Source organism: Ailuropoda melanoleuca, chromosome 11 (assembly GCF_002007445.2).
Source record: "Ailuropoda melanoleuca isolate Jingjing chromosome 11, ASM200744v2, whole genome shotgun sequence".
NCBI classification, from domain to species: domain Eukaryota; kingdom Metazoa; phylum Chordata; class Mammalia; order Carnivora; family Ursidae; genus Ailuropoda; species Ailuropoda melanoleuca.
The window spans coordinates 62,103,786-62,119,742 of NC_048228.1; the positions used below are offsets into that span (position 1 = coordinate 62,103,786).

A 15,957-nucleotide genomic window follows, 5' to 3' on the forward strand; every position below is an offset into this window, starting at 1 on the left:
ACACAAGGGAGAGAAGGCATTCAAGGACTGGGTAAGGGACATACATCAAGAGTGAGTGAGTGACAGAGACGAATGTGAACTGCAAAGCATTCCACTGGGAGACAGGAAATATTACATTGCTTGTTCATTTAAATGCTGAATTATGTGCCCAATTTCTGACAGCACTATTGATGGAGTAAGATAATTACCCCTGGAGGAAGCAGGGAAAAAATGGCACTAGGCCTATTTGCTAAGGACTTTTGTGTCTGTCATAGAAACCTGAGGGGAAAAAAAGGAAAAGAAAGAGAGAAAAAGCCATACACATCGCCATTAAATCGAGTTGCTTTAAGCTATCCTTTTCTCTCCAATTATGGTGCTACATAACCTGTCTATCAGCTGTCAGGGAAAGTGACATTTTCCTGTCAAGAAGATCTGAGGAAATTCAGTACAAAGAAGAAATAAATTTGGTATCAGAAGATTGAAGTTTAATTAGGTTGGGCAGCCAACCTTTGAGAGTTCTTGAGTCTTAAAAAGTGCATTGTTACTGCCAGTGCTTCTGGGGCTACAAATGGTCCTCAGCATCCCGTGAAGTTGATTCATGACCCAAAAGTAAATTATTAATCACTTAATTTCAGTTACATTTAATACTCTCCCACTTCTTAAAGCCTCTGGGAAATTACATTTTCATGCTTCAGGATGACAGGAAGACAAAATGGAAGTGACTGGTTACGAGAAAGATGAATGTAAATTTTGAACAAATGACATTTGATGTTAAAAACCATATCTTGAATTATTTGCCATTTTGCTCTATTTGAGGCATAATTAAAAAAGAAAACATCTCCAGTGGAAAATATTCAAGAGTGGTTTGCTAAGTGGTCTAAAACTGCAAATCCAAAGTACATAAATACCTCTTGATTGTTGTGAAAATGTTACTTAAACCTCAGGATTAATGGAATACCAGAGGCGCTATGAAGAAAGGAACTTATCAATATCCATCAGTAGAGGTATGAATCAATAAAATGTTTTCTCTTCATATGATGAAATGTTGTATCTATGCCATGTACCTTTGAACACATAGTTGACCCTTGGACCACACGGGTTTGAATGGTATGGGTCCACTTATATGCGGATTTTTTCCCAATAAATACAGTACAGTACTGTAAGTGTATTTTCTCTTCCTTAGGATTTTCTTTTTCTTTCTTTCTTTCTTCTTTCTTTTTAAGATTTGATTTACTTATTTGAGAGAGAGAGAGCAGGGTGAGAGAAAGAGCACGAGGTGGCAGGGCAGAGGGAGAGGAAGAAGCAGACTCCCTGCTGAGCAGGGAGTCCTACTATGCAGGGCTCCATCCCAGGACCCCAGGATCACGACCTGAGCCAAAGGCAGATGCTTAACTGACTGAGCCACTCAGGCGCCCCGGATTTTCTTAATAATATTTTGTTTTCACTAGCTTACTTTATTGTAAGAATATAGCACATAATACATATAACATACAAAATATATGCTAATCGACCATTGATATTATTGGTAAGGCTTTTGTCTGATCAATTGTAAGCTATTAGTAGTTAAGTTTTGGGTGGGGATCAAAAGTTAAATGCAGATTTTGGATTGCACGGGGGTCAGGATTCATTCATAGCTGTTCAAGCTGTATATTTAAAATAATACTCATATTTTTGACAGATACACATGTAATTTTTTTTAATTGAAAGGGGAAAAAAATCAAGCTCATGTTAGTGGTTGCCTCTCACATGAGAGTGGAAGGACTAAAAGTGGACCAAAAGGGTTTAAACATATGTTTTACTTTAATAATTACTGGAAGCCACATGACAAAATGCAGTAGCTTAACATCTGAGTGATAGAGGCAGTGATGTTTATGTTTTTCTTTATACTTTTCTGTAACTTAATTTTTTTTAAAAAAAGGTTAAAACCTAGGGGCACCTGGGTGGCTTGGTCATTAAGTGTCTGCCTTCGGCTCAGGGCATGATCCCAGGGTCCTGGGATTGAGCCCTGCATTGAGCTCCCTGCTCCGCTGGGAGCCAGCTTCTTCCTCTCCCTCTCCCCACTTGTGTTCCCTCTCTCGCTGGCTGTCTCCCTCTCTGTCAAATAAATAAGTAAAATCTTTAAAAAAAAAAAAGGTTAAAACCTAGAATCTTAGGCAAAACAAAACCATATACCCCGAAGAAAACAATTTTAAAAACAACAAAATCTTTCTTCTACTAAATATATGTAAACTAATTTCAATAGAAATATAATATTTGTACTCCAAAAAGAAACTGTAAGTTTACATTTTTTATGTAGATGATTTCTCTTTATTCAAGATGTACATAATAATCCTATCTGAAAGAAATGCTATTAGGGAAGAAATCCGTACTTAAACTATTAGTTATTACTTTGAGTAGTTATCTTCTTATTGGTCTGCTGTTCCAAAATGTGGTCATGGAAAGTGAAAGTGTGGTGCTGCCAATAAGCAGAAACAAATTAGAAAATTCAAGTTTGAAATATGAACATTATCTCCATGCTGACCCTAGGTCAGTTTGTTATCATCCTAATCAAGGTGTGTGTATGTGTGGAGGGGAAGACCAGAGCAGGGGAAATGTTCACACATCTCTCTTGGTTCTTAACAAAGTCAATATTTGCCCTCAGGATAAGAACAATAAAAGACAAAGCATAGACATTTTACCAGATTAAACACACACACACACACACACACACACACACACACACACTCCAAGAATGCTGCTGAAATTATAACATGATAAAATACTAATAATAAATTTTAAAATGACCGTTACTAGTATAGCCCCTGTTCCTTTGTAGGTCAAACAGAGAGCTCATCTGAGAAGTAAAACACATTTTCAGCAAATTCTTTTTAAAGGAAAATGTGCTTCAAGAACTTCTGAAAAATGTTATTCTACAGGTTAAGGGCTTCTCACACAAATAATTTAAATTATATTATTACAGAGTGCCTTAGACTAGGTAGGGGATTTTTAAATGTTACATAATTTCACCAAATGTGTTGTTAAAATAAAATAATGTTATTAAATTTTAGCCTTACGAAGCTTTATTTTTTTGAAAACAGTTTCAGCAAATGCTTAGTTGGAAATAAATGTGCTTCTGGCACAATGATCTTTAAATGTGGAACTGAAATTACTTTAGAAGTTATTATTTTTTTATTTTTTAAGAAAACGCTTCGATATCTATTTGGTATAATAGATTTAAGTTCCCTTTGGAGTTGAACAGTGTAAGAGGCAATATGAAACACTTAAAATGTACTGAGTAAATCATCCCTTCACGAGAGCTGCTTGGCTTGACTATCTTCTGGAAAGCAGTGTGGCAAAAATCCCTTTTCTAATTCTATTGCCATATGGCCATACCTGCTGTTGTTTTTGGCCACATGCTGGCTTTCTCAGAGCTTTCTATAGTTCCTCTCTTTCCCATTAACTACCTTAAAAGTTTGCATGATTCCTGCCCTGAGGTCCCTGTGCCAATGCTGAAATAATTCACCCTGGCTTGAAGGTAAAACAGAGTAAATTATGTGTGGTATTTATCACATGCGTGGACATATATATCCCACATCACGGTATTCTAGAAGTCTAGGCCATTCAATGTCACTTGGATATAGTGAAAATGCACTGCTTAAGAGGAGACAAATGCTAGAAGAACAACTTATTACACTAAGCCCAATAAAGTTCCAGTTTGCAAATGGCCAGAGAGACCTGCTATTGAAGAATATAATTTATCCGAAAATTGCTTTCATCCACTAAGCAACATTTAATTTGTGAAATCATTAATTTTAATAGACCATACTTGTTAATTTTTAAGATAAGTCAATTTCTTTTTTAAATGAAATTCAGTCACATGAATATAATTTATAAAGTATGTTTATAGCAGCACTGTAACAAAAGAGAGAACTTGCAGTTGAAAAATAAGTACATTCTAACCTTACTACATGCTTATTTGAAGTAATACTGAAAAATCTTAAAAGAACAAATATATTTTGGAATCCAAAGGAGTACTTGTCATATATCATAAGCCTTGACTTTTTTTCTCATTTGCCTAAATATAAAGATGTCGCAAAAATTCTCTTTTTTGTAGCTTTTTTTTCAAATTGCAAAAGCAACATATATTGTTATATATTTGATGAAGTCTTACAACATTAATACAAGCTCACTGTTTTAATATTCTAAGGAACTGGTGCTAATCCACAAGGACATATTATTCTCTTCCAGAATTATTGTCTTCCAAAGTCTAAGAAACATTATTGCAAATTAAATAATAACGTGTTGATATCTGGATCTGTCTTCCACAAAAATGTCAGTTACCAATCCAGAAAGTACCACTTTCATGTTTACTAAGAAAAGAGAAAAATAAAATAATGTAACAACTTAATTTCTCAAAATAGGACAACCGAAAGCCATACTTCTAAAGCTTATTCTCCTCTACTCTTAAACTACTCAACATTTTATTTTCATCATTTTAAAAACATATGATTCTGTATTTAGAAAATTGATAAAGCCAATTACCAAATATATATAAATGCCACCTAAAACCTATGTTTTACAATGGTTTTAGATAACAGTAACATTACCAGAGTGTAGTTTCCTATTCCAATTAGCATGTTTAATACAGCGCCATTAAAATGCTTTGGGACATTGTATTTTTGTTGCCTGTTTAATTCACTCTTATCAAAGTAGATATCTGACTATTCACCAGTTTTCTGAAATAACATAAGTTAACAATGGTGTTTGCTTCATTTTCTTTAGGATCCTAAGTCTCAGACCGAACCATCCTTGGTGAGTATTAAATGTAGCCAGTCAACAATCTTTGGCTACTACTCCGCCATAAATTATATTATATTAGGTTGTTTATGAGAGTTTATATAATGCATAATCTTTGTTTTCTCTGTAACATATGCAGATCTCTTTATATTTCTACTACATGTATCTGGCAAGATTGAGAGAGAAAAGAAGAAAGAGAATTGGGACAAGAAAAAAGGAAGAGAAGAGGAAAAGGGACAAATATATACTTCAAACATAATAACTCTAGTTCTAAGCTTACTGTGTAATATGTCTGTTAGGTTCTTTTAGTGCCATTTTCATTACTGCACACTCATGCATCTAATCTTGAAATAATCTGTACTGGCAGAGCGATGCAGGAGTGGAGTGTGACCAGTGGTAGTCAAGACTAGCATTTGTGGTTCAGCCATAGTTTTGGATCTTAGAATTCAAAACCAAATCTAATACATAAAATGCAGGTTATGTTGTCTTCATGTCCCCAATATGTTATTTTTTTAAAAAATAAGTTTTTCATTATTTCTTCAGCAAAATATATCCTACATTTTTATGGTGAACTACAAAGGTTAGAAAAGCACTATTTTAATTTATTAATACTAAATGTTGGAATAATCCCCAAAGTCCCACATTGCTTAAATTGATAGAGGCAGCAGCATAAGAACTGTAATCAGTACTCTATAAATGGATGCTTTTAATACAATTTATTTTACAATTAAAACAATGTTGTTAATCATAAAGTTTGTAGTCTTTCATTTGGATCAGCCAAATGAGAGTACCAGTAATAATAATAGTTCTAATTTAATAAATGTTTATATATGCCAGATACTTTACATGTATGCTTGGTTAGATATATATACATATATATGCACACACACATACACATATGTATTTACTCATATATACAAAAACACATATTCTCAAACTTTGTAATAGTTTTGCAAGGTGTTTACATAATAACTGCCACATTATAGGTTAGAAAATGAGAATCAGGAAACTAAGTGACTTGCCCATAGCCACATGACTAATAATTAGTTGAGCCAAATTTTATCCTAGTCTACCTGATTCCAAAGTCCCTGGCGCTACTATGTGTTTCTCAAAGAAAAAAAAAGATACGAGTTATAGAATAAGTAAAAGTTCTAGTTTTGTTGACATTTATAAATTCTCAGTGAGTAGATGAGAAATTTATATGCTGAACAGAAAGCACAGATTGTTGAAACATATCTCATGTAAAAATACTTGATCTTTTAAAATATAAAGTCATCTCTTGATAAGTTAGTAAAAATTTTAGTATTTTTAAGCAGATTTATTGCAATATAATTTGTATATTATAAATCATCCATTTAAATATACAATTTGATGGGTTTTAGTCTATTTAAAAGTTGTAAAATTATCACTGTAATCTAATTTTAGAATACTGTCATGGCACCGAAACGAAACCTTGTATCCACCTAAAGTCACTCCTCACTGTCTCTACCAAATTCACTCCCAATGGCTTCCCTACCCTCTCCCCAGTCCTAGCAACCACTATACTTTTTCCTCTCTAAAGATTTATCTGTTCTGGATGTTTTATATAAATGGGATCATACAATGTACAGTCTTTTATGACCGGATTCATTCATTTAACATGATGTTTTTATGGGCTGATCATCTTGTAGCACACATCAATACTTCATTCATTTTCATTTCCAAATAATATTCCATCAGAGATATATCACATTTTGTTTATCTTTTCATCAATTGCTAGACAAAGTGGTTCCACTCTTTGGACAATATAAATAATTCTGCTCATATACAAGTTTTTGAATGAACCTAGGTTTTCATTTCTCTTGGGTAAATACCTAGAAGTGGAATTACTGGAATTAACCATAATAACTGTGGTTAGCATTTTGAAGATCTGTCAAACTGTTTTCCAAAATATCTAGCTACACAATTTTACATTGCCACTAGCAATATGCGGGGATTCTAATTTGTCCACATCTTCATCAACTTATGTTATTATCTGTCTTTTTTTATTGTAACCTTCTTGAGGGTGGAGTTATGATACAAAGGGATGTCTAGATGTGGAAGTTATCATACTTCTTTGGTTCCAATATGAACTTAAGACCAACATCTGACTTCAGGGCCAACATTTAATCACATTTTGTAAATAACAGGACAGCAATCCAGATGTTCTCTTATATAGTTCTGGTATGGCCAACTCCTTAATAGAAAAGTTTATGCTCAACCCCCAATAAATTTATGCCTAATCATAGGGTTCCTAGGTGATGAAATGATGACATGACAAGCTGTCAATCTCTAATCCACATACACATAAATCAGGCTCTTGGCCTTTAATAAAATAATATATAGACATAAATAGTATTCTCCACACACATAATGAATAATTATCTTGATATATGTTAATGAAAAATACTTCTTTGTTATCTATCCTATTTCCCACTGGCCAACCTAAAATCAAGGTAATAATATGTTCAGTAAGGTGGATGCTTCATGTCAATGAAATATCACAAGTGGGAATATTTTACAACATATAATAACATGCTTGAGAGAACTACTCCAAATTAATATATAATATCCTGTGAGCGGGTTGAAGTGCTTCAAAATTGTGAAACATATTAAACATGATGTGCATATAACTTGCAGATACTATCAAGTTCAATGTGTTTGTTTGTTTCTTTAAGTAAACTCTACCCCCGATGTGGGGCTGGAACTCATGGCCTTAAGATCAAGAGTCTCAAGCTCTGACTGAGCCAGGCAGGTCCCCCCTATCAAGTTCAACGTTCTTTGGCTAGGCTCCTTCTTGAATAATACTATAATCTGGTATTTTAAAAAAAATCAATAATCACTTTTCTACCCAATGATTATACTGGCTGAATAATGAAGTGAAAATAAGAAACCGGGGCGGGGAGGGGTGGATTTTAACTAGCAGAGGAGACACTACTTCTTTTAGAGTTGTTCTTTTTTTTTTTTTTTTAAAGATTTTATTTGTTTATTTGACAGAGATAGAGACAGCCAGCGAGAGAGGGAACACAAGCAGGGGGAGTGGGAGAGGAAGAAGCAGGCCCATAGCGGAGGAGCCTGATGTGGGGCTCGATCCCGTAACGCCGGGATCACGCCCTGAGCCGAAGGCAGACGCTTAACCGTTGTGCCACCCAGGTGCCCCTAGAGTTGTTCTTAAACTAGTGAGCTAGGGAGACAAATATAAGACTTAATAGATGATTTATAATAATTTTCAGATCATAAAATTTGATTTCAATTATTTTTAAGACCTCGGTTATGCTTCTAGTACTCAGGATGTTCTGATTCATTATAAATGTTTATGACCTAATTGACATCTTTTGGAAACCCCTTACAAATTTTCAAGCCCATATTTTTAAGTCTTGGGCTATTCCCTGGGCTTCACTCCTTTCCAGAGCCCTCCCTCCTCCTGGAACCTGCTCCTAATCCTTTTCCAATCTACCCATCATTTTAACCACTCCTTTTCCCATTGTATACTTGGATTGTGAGGAAAGTGGTATAAACTATAAATGTGATTTTCTCTTTAAAAAAATTAACTATTAAAACAGTTTGCATTTTTTGGGCAATATTGAGGTAATTAAAGTTTACATGAACTAATTAGTTTCAGGTCATAAAATAAAAATACCTTGCACAGAATTTCTAAATCAGCAATGTTTAAATTATTGCTAAGTCAATGCCAGCTTTTATCTTCCGACAGTATCATTTATTGGGTGGCTTCACTGAGTGTGCAAGAGTTAAGAGAGACTAAGAGAAGGTACAAAAACAGAGATAAAACTGAATAAATGCCCATTGTTAACAGTGCAATTTAGAACTGTGGTCCACTGGCTGAGTTTTTTTTTTTTTTAATGATTGTACTGGTCTTCTAATCTAATTTTTTAAATGTCCAGTTATTGTGACTAAATGTAATTCTAAGTACATTCTTGAGATAATGTCAGCACAGATAAAAAGATTTGATTAAACGTCAGAAAATAATAAAATTCTCTTACAAGCACTGCAAATTGATGGCAAACTAAGCAACTTCTCAAAATCAGATTATGTGTGCTTTGTGTGTATGTGTTTTGTACATAATAATCAGTTCAACAAACCTAAAATTTCAGAGAAAAACATCATAATCCATCAGCCAGATGGAATATGATAGTTACAACTATCTGTATCAAAGTTAGTTTTTAACCTACAAAACTAATTTATTTCTAATTTTATCTCCTACCATTGATATGATTCTCTACTTTTTAGAATTGTAAGCTATTATTATTATTAAAGGTTTCAGCAATAAAACCTCATTGTCAGTATAATGAAATATAATTAAGTACATTAAGAGGAAAGAAAAGGGAAGAATGTTTATTATTACTTGGATTACTATAATATATATTCAATGGTTGTATTCTAGAGGTACTCTAAGTGGTTGGAACTGAAGTAAAATTTTAATAATAACAAAGTTCCAAAAATAAGTGAAATAGATTTCTAAGACATGAAAATTCATTGTATTGAGCTAAATAAGAATTTACAGAAAGGGCTAAAAATATGTCTGAATTCTGGCTAATTCCAGTTTATTTAAGACTGTGGACTTTATATATTTGTATTAAAAAAAATCAATGTAGCATATAAGAAGGTAACACTGGCAAACAAACAAAAAACAACAGCACAATTTGAGATAGATTTACATGAGAAAAAGTCATGAGATGAACAGGGAGTCAGGAAGGCCATCCATCCGAAGTCAAATCAAAGCCATCAACAATAGTAACAGAAATTGTCACAACTAATCTTTGATAAAGCAGGAAAAAACATCCGGTGGAAAAAAGACAGTCTCTTCAATAAATGGTGCTGGGAAAATTGGACAGCTACATGCAAAAGAATGAAACTTGACCACTCTCTCACACCATACACAAAAATAAACTCCAAATGGATGAAAGACCTCAATGTGAGACAGGAATCCATCAAAATTCTAGAGGAGAACATAGGCAACAACTTCTATGACATCGGCCAGAGCAACCTTTTTCACGACACATCGCCAAAGGCAAGAGAAATAAAAGATAAAATGAACTTATGGGACTTTATCAGGATAAAGAGCTTCTGCACAGCCAAGGAAACAGTCAAAAAAACTAAGAGACAGCCCACGGAATGGGAGAATATATTTGCAAAGGACACCACAGATAAAGGACTGGTATCCAAGATCTACAAAGAACTTCTCAAACTCAATACACGAGAAACAAATAAACAAATCATAAAATGGGCAGAAGATATGAACAGACACTTTTCCAATGAAGACATACAAATGGCTAACAGACACATGAAAAAATGTTCAAAATCATTAGCCATCAGGGAAATTCAAATCAAAACCACACTGAGATACCACCTTACGCCAGTTAGAATGGCAAAGATAGACAAGGCAAGAAACAACAATTGTTGGAGAGGATGTGGAGAAAGGGGATCCCTCCTACATTGTTGGTGGGAATGCAAGTTGGTACAGCCACTCTGGAAAACAGTGTGGAGGTCCCTTAAAAAGTTAAAAATTGAACTACCCTATGACCCAGCCATTGCACTACTGGGTGTTTACCCCAAAGATACAGACGTAGTAAAGAGAAGGGCCATATGCACCCCAATGTTCATAGCTGCATTGTCCACAATAGCCAAATCATGGAAGGAGCCGAGATGCCCTTCAACAGATGACTGGATTAAGAAGCTGTGGTCCATATATACAATGGAATATTACTCAGCTATCAGAAAGAACGAATTCTCAACATTTGCTGCAACATGGACGGCACTGGAGGAGATAATGCTAAGTGAAATAAGTCAAGCAGAGAAAGACAATTATCATATGATTTCTCTCATCTATGGAACATAAGAACTAGGATGATCGGTAGGGGAAGAAAGGGATAAAGAAAAGGGGGGTAATCAGAAGGGGGAATGAAACATGAGAGACTATGGACTATGAGAAACAAACTGAAGACTTCAGAGGGGAGGGGGTGGGGGAATGGGATAGACTGGTGATGGGTAGTAAGGAGGGCACGTATTGCATGGTGCACTGGGTGTTATACGCAACTAATGAAGCATCAAACTTTACATCGGAATCTGGGGATGTACTGTATGGTGATTAACATAATATAATAAAATAAAATTAAAAAAAAAAAGAAATTGTCACAACAAAGACAGATTGGATAACAAGGAACAAGATATAGAATTCTATATGTAGAAATCCGTCGAGTTATGTAAAAATTCATTGTTTCTATTTTTCTTTGAGAAGATATCTTGATTAAACTCCTGATGCAAAACAAGATCTGTTTATTTCAGCTTCTCAAGTAAATACAAATGCTTGAATAATGTTTCTTTTTCCACACCTACTTCTTCAATGGGTAAAATAGACCCCGGATTGGATGCATTCCCAAAGGGTAGAAGATAAACATTTTTTCCATGTATTCTGGAAGGTTTCTCTGTGGACGATTTCTTTAAATTGTACAAATGAGACACTAAACACTCTGTGCCTGCCTGTGATAGAATTTTAAAGCAATTTTCCATATTCTTTTCTTTCCCTCTTTCATCTATCCTCCCTTTTCTCTATATCAGCTTTGTTGCTCTTTGTGTTGGGAAAAATCATAATTGTGGAACTGAACTATTATGAAGGCTTATTTTAAATCAGTGCCTGGGAAGTAAATTAGCCTCTATTCCCACACAGTAATAATGTCAGTAAATGAGAGCTTCCAGTCATGGTGCAGGAAATTAAAGCAATGATGGCCAAAGCTTGAACAGTCACAAGAGACTACATATTATTGATTCTAAGGAAAGATAGATTCCTACTATCCAGAAAATATCTGTCTCAAAGTAAATGATTAAAATGCAAAGCAAACGAGTTTGAGTCAGTTTAGTAACAGGGAAATTTGCAAGTATCTAAAAAGAAAAAAAACAACACATAAAATAAAAGCAAATCAGGTTGCAAGAGAGCAAAATGGAATTACAGAAGAACAATATTTGAATAGTAGAAGGCCACAATAACTATATCAGTCAATTTAATATCTTAGAGGGGATATGCATTAATTAAAACGTAAAATCCTATTACCTAAGGGGAATGAATGCTAGTGGGTTTCTTTTTAAGGTGATGAAAATGTTTTAAAATGAGACGGTGCTGATAGGTGCATAACACTGTGAATGTATTAAAAACTACTGAAGTGTACACTTTGAAAGAGTGAATTTTATGGTACGTGAATTATGTCAATAAAGGTGTTATTTAAACAAAAAAATCTGATCCACCTAATTTCCCCTCACCTAAGAGGTCTTCAGAGGCAACACTTCTAATGTTTTTATCCAATCCTAATTTGTTCCACAGTTGTCACTGGGACCCACAAAATGAACTCAGATTTGACCACGATTCATAAAGGTCGGATTAAAAAATAATTACTATTGTTAGTTTAGTCAAATGGCCTTTTATAGTTTTCCCTGTACTCAAGAAAGAAAAAATTCAGCAGAAGTGAGATGGTCTTCTTTCAACCGTATTGTTGGTGCCTCTGAACCGACATATATTCCACTTTATGCCCCAGTAATGCTTCTGCTTGTCTTCCCTCCTTATGAATCCTCTCTTCTGGGAAGTGAGCTGCTTTATTGCCAGCATATTCAGGCTGCTGACTGCTCGTGGAAAGTCATGAAATTTGGCTTATTAACTTCTGTACAAATTGATGTTATCTAACTTCATCTGAGCCTTCACTACTCCTTGGAAATCTTTTTTATTAATGTCTAATTGGCTCCTTAACACATTTTCCATAGCGCTCTTTTCAAGACTTTTCAAATCTCCTGTCCTCTCAATGTGACCTCACCTATTCACTTAGCAAAAGTCAGCTCCTTCTACCTGATGGAAACGTTGTTCCACTTCGAAACTCATCTTATCTGTTCATTCCTTCACACTCATCTCAGAAAAGAGGGGTCATTTTACTTTTACCAAAACATTCCTAGTTTAGTGGAAATAAGTCTGATGTATTTTATCATGCATCTCCTACTATCTAGCTCTATAACCATGGGCAAGGCATTTAATTCACCCGGTCCTTGATTTCCTCATCTGTAAAATTAACGTCTTAGACTAGGCGAATTGCAAAGCCACTTCCTGTATTAAATCAAGGTTTTCTTAATCTTATGTATAATCTTAGGCCTTTCTATCCCTCTAGAACCTTTCCCTCTCATTTGGCCTCTCTCTATATTAAATACAAATGAGGCATAAGATATTTTCCCTCTATTAATCTCCTCCTACCAAATTGATTCTTCCCACTCCTAGACATACCTCGGACTTCATTTTTAAAATTCTTCTTCATTACTGTAACCACAAGTTAATCTCGTCATTATTTCTCGAACTTTTTCAGGGTATAGGTATTACTTTAAGAATCTCCTTTCTTGTTATTGCCTTATCTCTCTGAATCTTCCAATTTAGCTTCTGCTTCCAGCACTGTCAAAATAATTGTTGCAAAGTACGAATAACTTTTCCTCAGTGCTTATCCTACTTGAATTATCTTTGATAGAGAACACCACAGATGATGTTCTGAAACACCATCTTGAAATGGCCTTCTCATTCTCTTTTAAGGTTCTGGTCAACTCTTGTCTTTCTCTACTTTTATTTTCCCACCTCAAACTATGTCCTCAACGTGGGTATTCATCAGAGTTCTATCTTGGTCTTCTTTCTAATCTTTTTCTATTGAAACTTTCATTCATTCTCAGGATGCCAACTGTTATATTGATGTGGATTACAGAAATATTTTTTATTGAATTCCTTTCTGGTATTCTGGACATCCCTACATGTATGTGTCACCAATCTGAGTGTATACTAAGCATAACATTCGTCACTACAACCCAATACCCACCTAGAAAAAACCAAGCCACCCCTGCTCCTATTGTTTCTCTTTCTGTTAATGGTATAAATTTCTTTCCAGTGACTAGAACTGACAGGTCAGGAAGAAGAGAAGCCATTAATATCAGGGACTATGCTGTCCTCTGAATACACACTTTCTGACATAGCTAGTTCTTCATGTGACAAATGTCTCAATGCTCTGAAAGATATTAAAGCGATCGTCTTCTTAAAATTACTCAAGGCTCTGATGTAGCTGTGGGAAAATTAAGCTGTTTTAAACAGCATCCTACTGAATCTCAGGATTTTTTCTCTTTCTGTATCACAACAAAAGTATAACCATGAACTGAATTATCCCCAGTTGCTTCTCCAGTTCAATCATTTATTGCTGTGAGGTGTATAAAGACCTTAGCGTTCAAGAAAATCCAAAGCGTTTATTTCAACTAGATGTCAAAAGAGAGGGTAGAAAAGGAAAGAAACGATAAACTCACACTTTATCTGTTCCGTAACTCCGGTAGTCTACCGCGGCTGACACAGCCACGATGAGCGCGGGCATCCCATAGCCCACCAGGTAGAAGTATTTCCTCCGCGAATGCTCGCTCTCGAAAACCTCCACCAGCATGATGTAGAGCTGCACTCCCTCCAGGAACATCCAGGTGAAGGCGGCCAGGAAGAAGAAGTGTAGGAGGGCAGCGAAAACGGCACAGGCAATCTAGGGAAGGGAACAAAGGCCTCCAGTAACAACCGAACGAAATATTCTCAACGACCGTTACATCAAAATAAGCATTTATCAAGACTGCGGTAAGAGGTCTGAAAAAGAAGAATCTAGACAAGATTCTTAAAATTCAGATATTAAAACTGAATTAAATACAACCTATCTTTCAAAACCACATTTAACATTTTATTAATAATGGCTTACAGCATAGGATAATAAGGAAACATTATTAGCATTAATTTTCATTAATTTTTTATTATTGCTGAGATTAGTCTAAAGTTTTAAATATAACATCTCATGCATTCTTTTTCTTGGCCATAATCATGTGTGTTCTATCATTAAGTTCTTCAATTGTAAATGAAAAAGAAACATTAAAACCAAGGAGAATAAAAGCTCTTAAAGTTAAAAAATATATAATAATTACAGTATTTTGTGATGGGATCATTACTTCATTATTATTATTTGCTGGTGTATTTCTTCCCTGCCTGGTTTCATGAAAGATTTAAGGTGGCATTGGGAAGTTCATGCTGCAAAGTGTAAAAGTAGGTCTGGTTAATATAAAATAAAATAAAAGGTTCCAGAGTTCGTTCGTCTTTCTTCATTCATTCATTCATTTATTTTTCTGTTATTGTATGAAATGGTGGGCTAGACAAGCTTGGTCAAAAAAGACAGTTCATCCTTATTTTGGCATATTTTCTAAGGCACTACAAGTTTATCTGACCATATATTAATTTTCTTACATCAGTTCTGAAATTCTCACTCCTTGGGGAAGTGGGGGTCTTTATTTTTTATTTAAGAAATCCTAGGGGTATGTGGGTGGAGTAGTCAGTTAGGCGTCTGACTCTTGGTTTCGCCTCAGGTCGTGGTCTCTGGAGTTGTGGGGTCAAGCCTGATGGGGCTCCATGCTCAGCATGGAGTCTGCTTAGGATTCTATCTCCTTCTCCCTCTGTCCCACCTCCCCCCACCACGAGGGTTCACGCTCTCTCTCAAATAAACAAATCTTTAAAAAAACCAAATCCTAACTAAAATCTGTATCTCCTACTAGAAAAGGGCAACACATTTATAGACATTATCAGATTATAATGGATTCAATGAGTATGATCCTTGAGAAAGAGACAAAGGGCAGGTCAGTTTCATTGAGTTAGAGAGATGACAATGAAGGGAGATGAGGACGTCCAGTGTCAGCAGGCTAGAGAGAAAGCAGAGCCTAATCCCCTGACCTAAAAGTCAGGAAGAAGACACCTATCCAGGAACAAGAAGAAAGACAAGCTGAGCTAAGATGCACTCTACTCCAAATTTTCATATCAATCTTTGTTCTCTATGCTACTGTCGGAATTTAGTTTTGTGCAGTACGCAACATGTGGGAAAGTTTATCATACCATATGAATATCAGGAAACAAAAGTAAAAATAAGGTTTCTAAATGAAAAGAAATCACACAGCATTTGAATTGCAGGTTAACAAGAGAATGAAATTATCTCTTCTTGGAAAATAACACAGTTTTCCATTTCTTGTTTTTTAGAGTTAGAACTTCAACTATTAATTTTTGTTATCAGAAGGCTTTACTTTTTTGGGAAAAGAAATGTGCTCTTTGATTGCTTATTCATATGTATGCATTTATGGGAAAAGCTGTCACAT

At 35.0% G+C, this 15,957-nt stretch overlaps 1 protein-coding gene across 15 annotated transcripts in view; it reads right to left on the minus strand.

Moving 5' to 3' along the window:
• Positions 1 to 15,957, minus strand: part of ADGRL3 (adhesion G protein-coupled receptor L3) — an 815,688-nt gene that overhangs the window by 74,346 nt on the left and 725,385 nt on the right. For all 15 annotated transcript variants that reach the window (XM_034671746.1, XM_034671747.1, XM_034671744.1 and 12 more), the window contains one exon: positions 14,098 to 14,318. In XM_034671746.1, the coding sequence (XP_034527637.1) occupies positions 14,098 to 14,318 (221 nt within the window). The remainder of the gene's footprint in view (positions 1 to 14,097; positions 14,319 to 15,957) is intronic.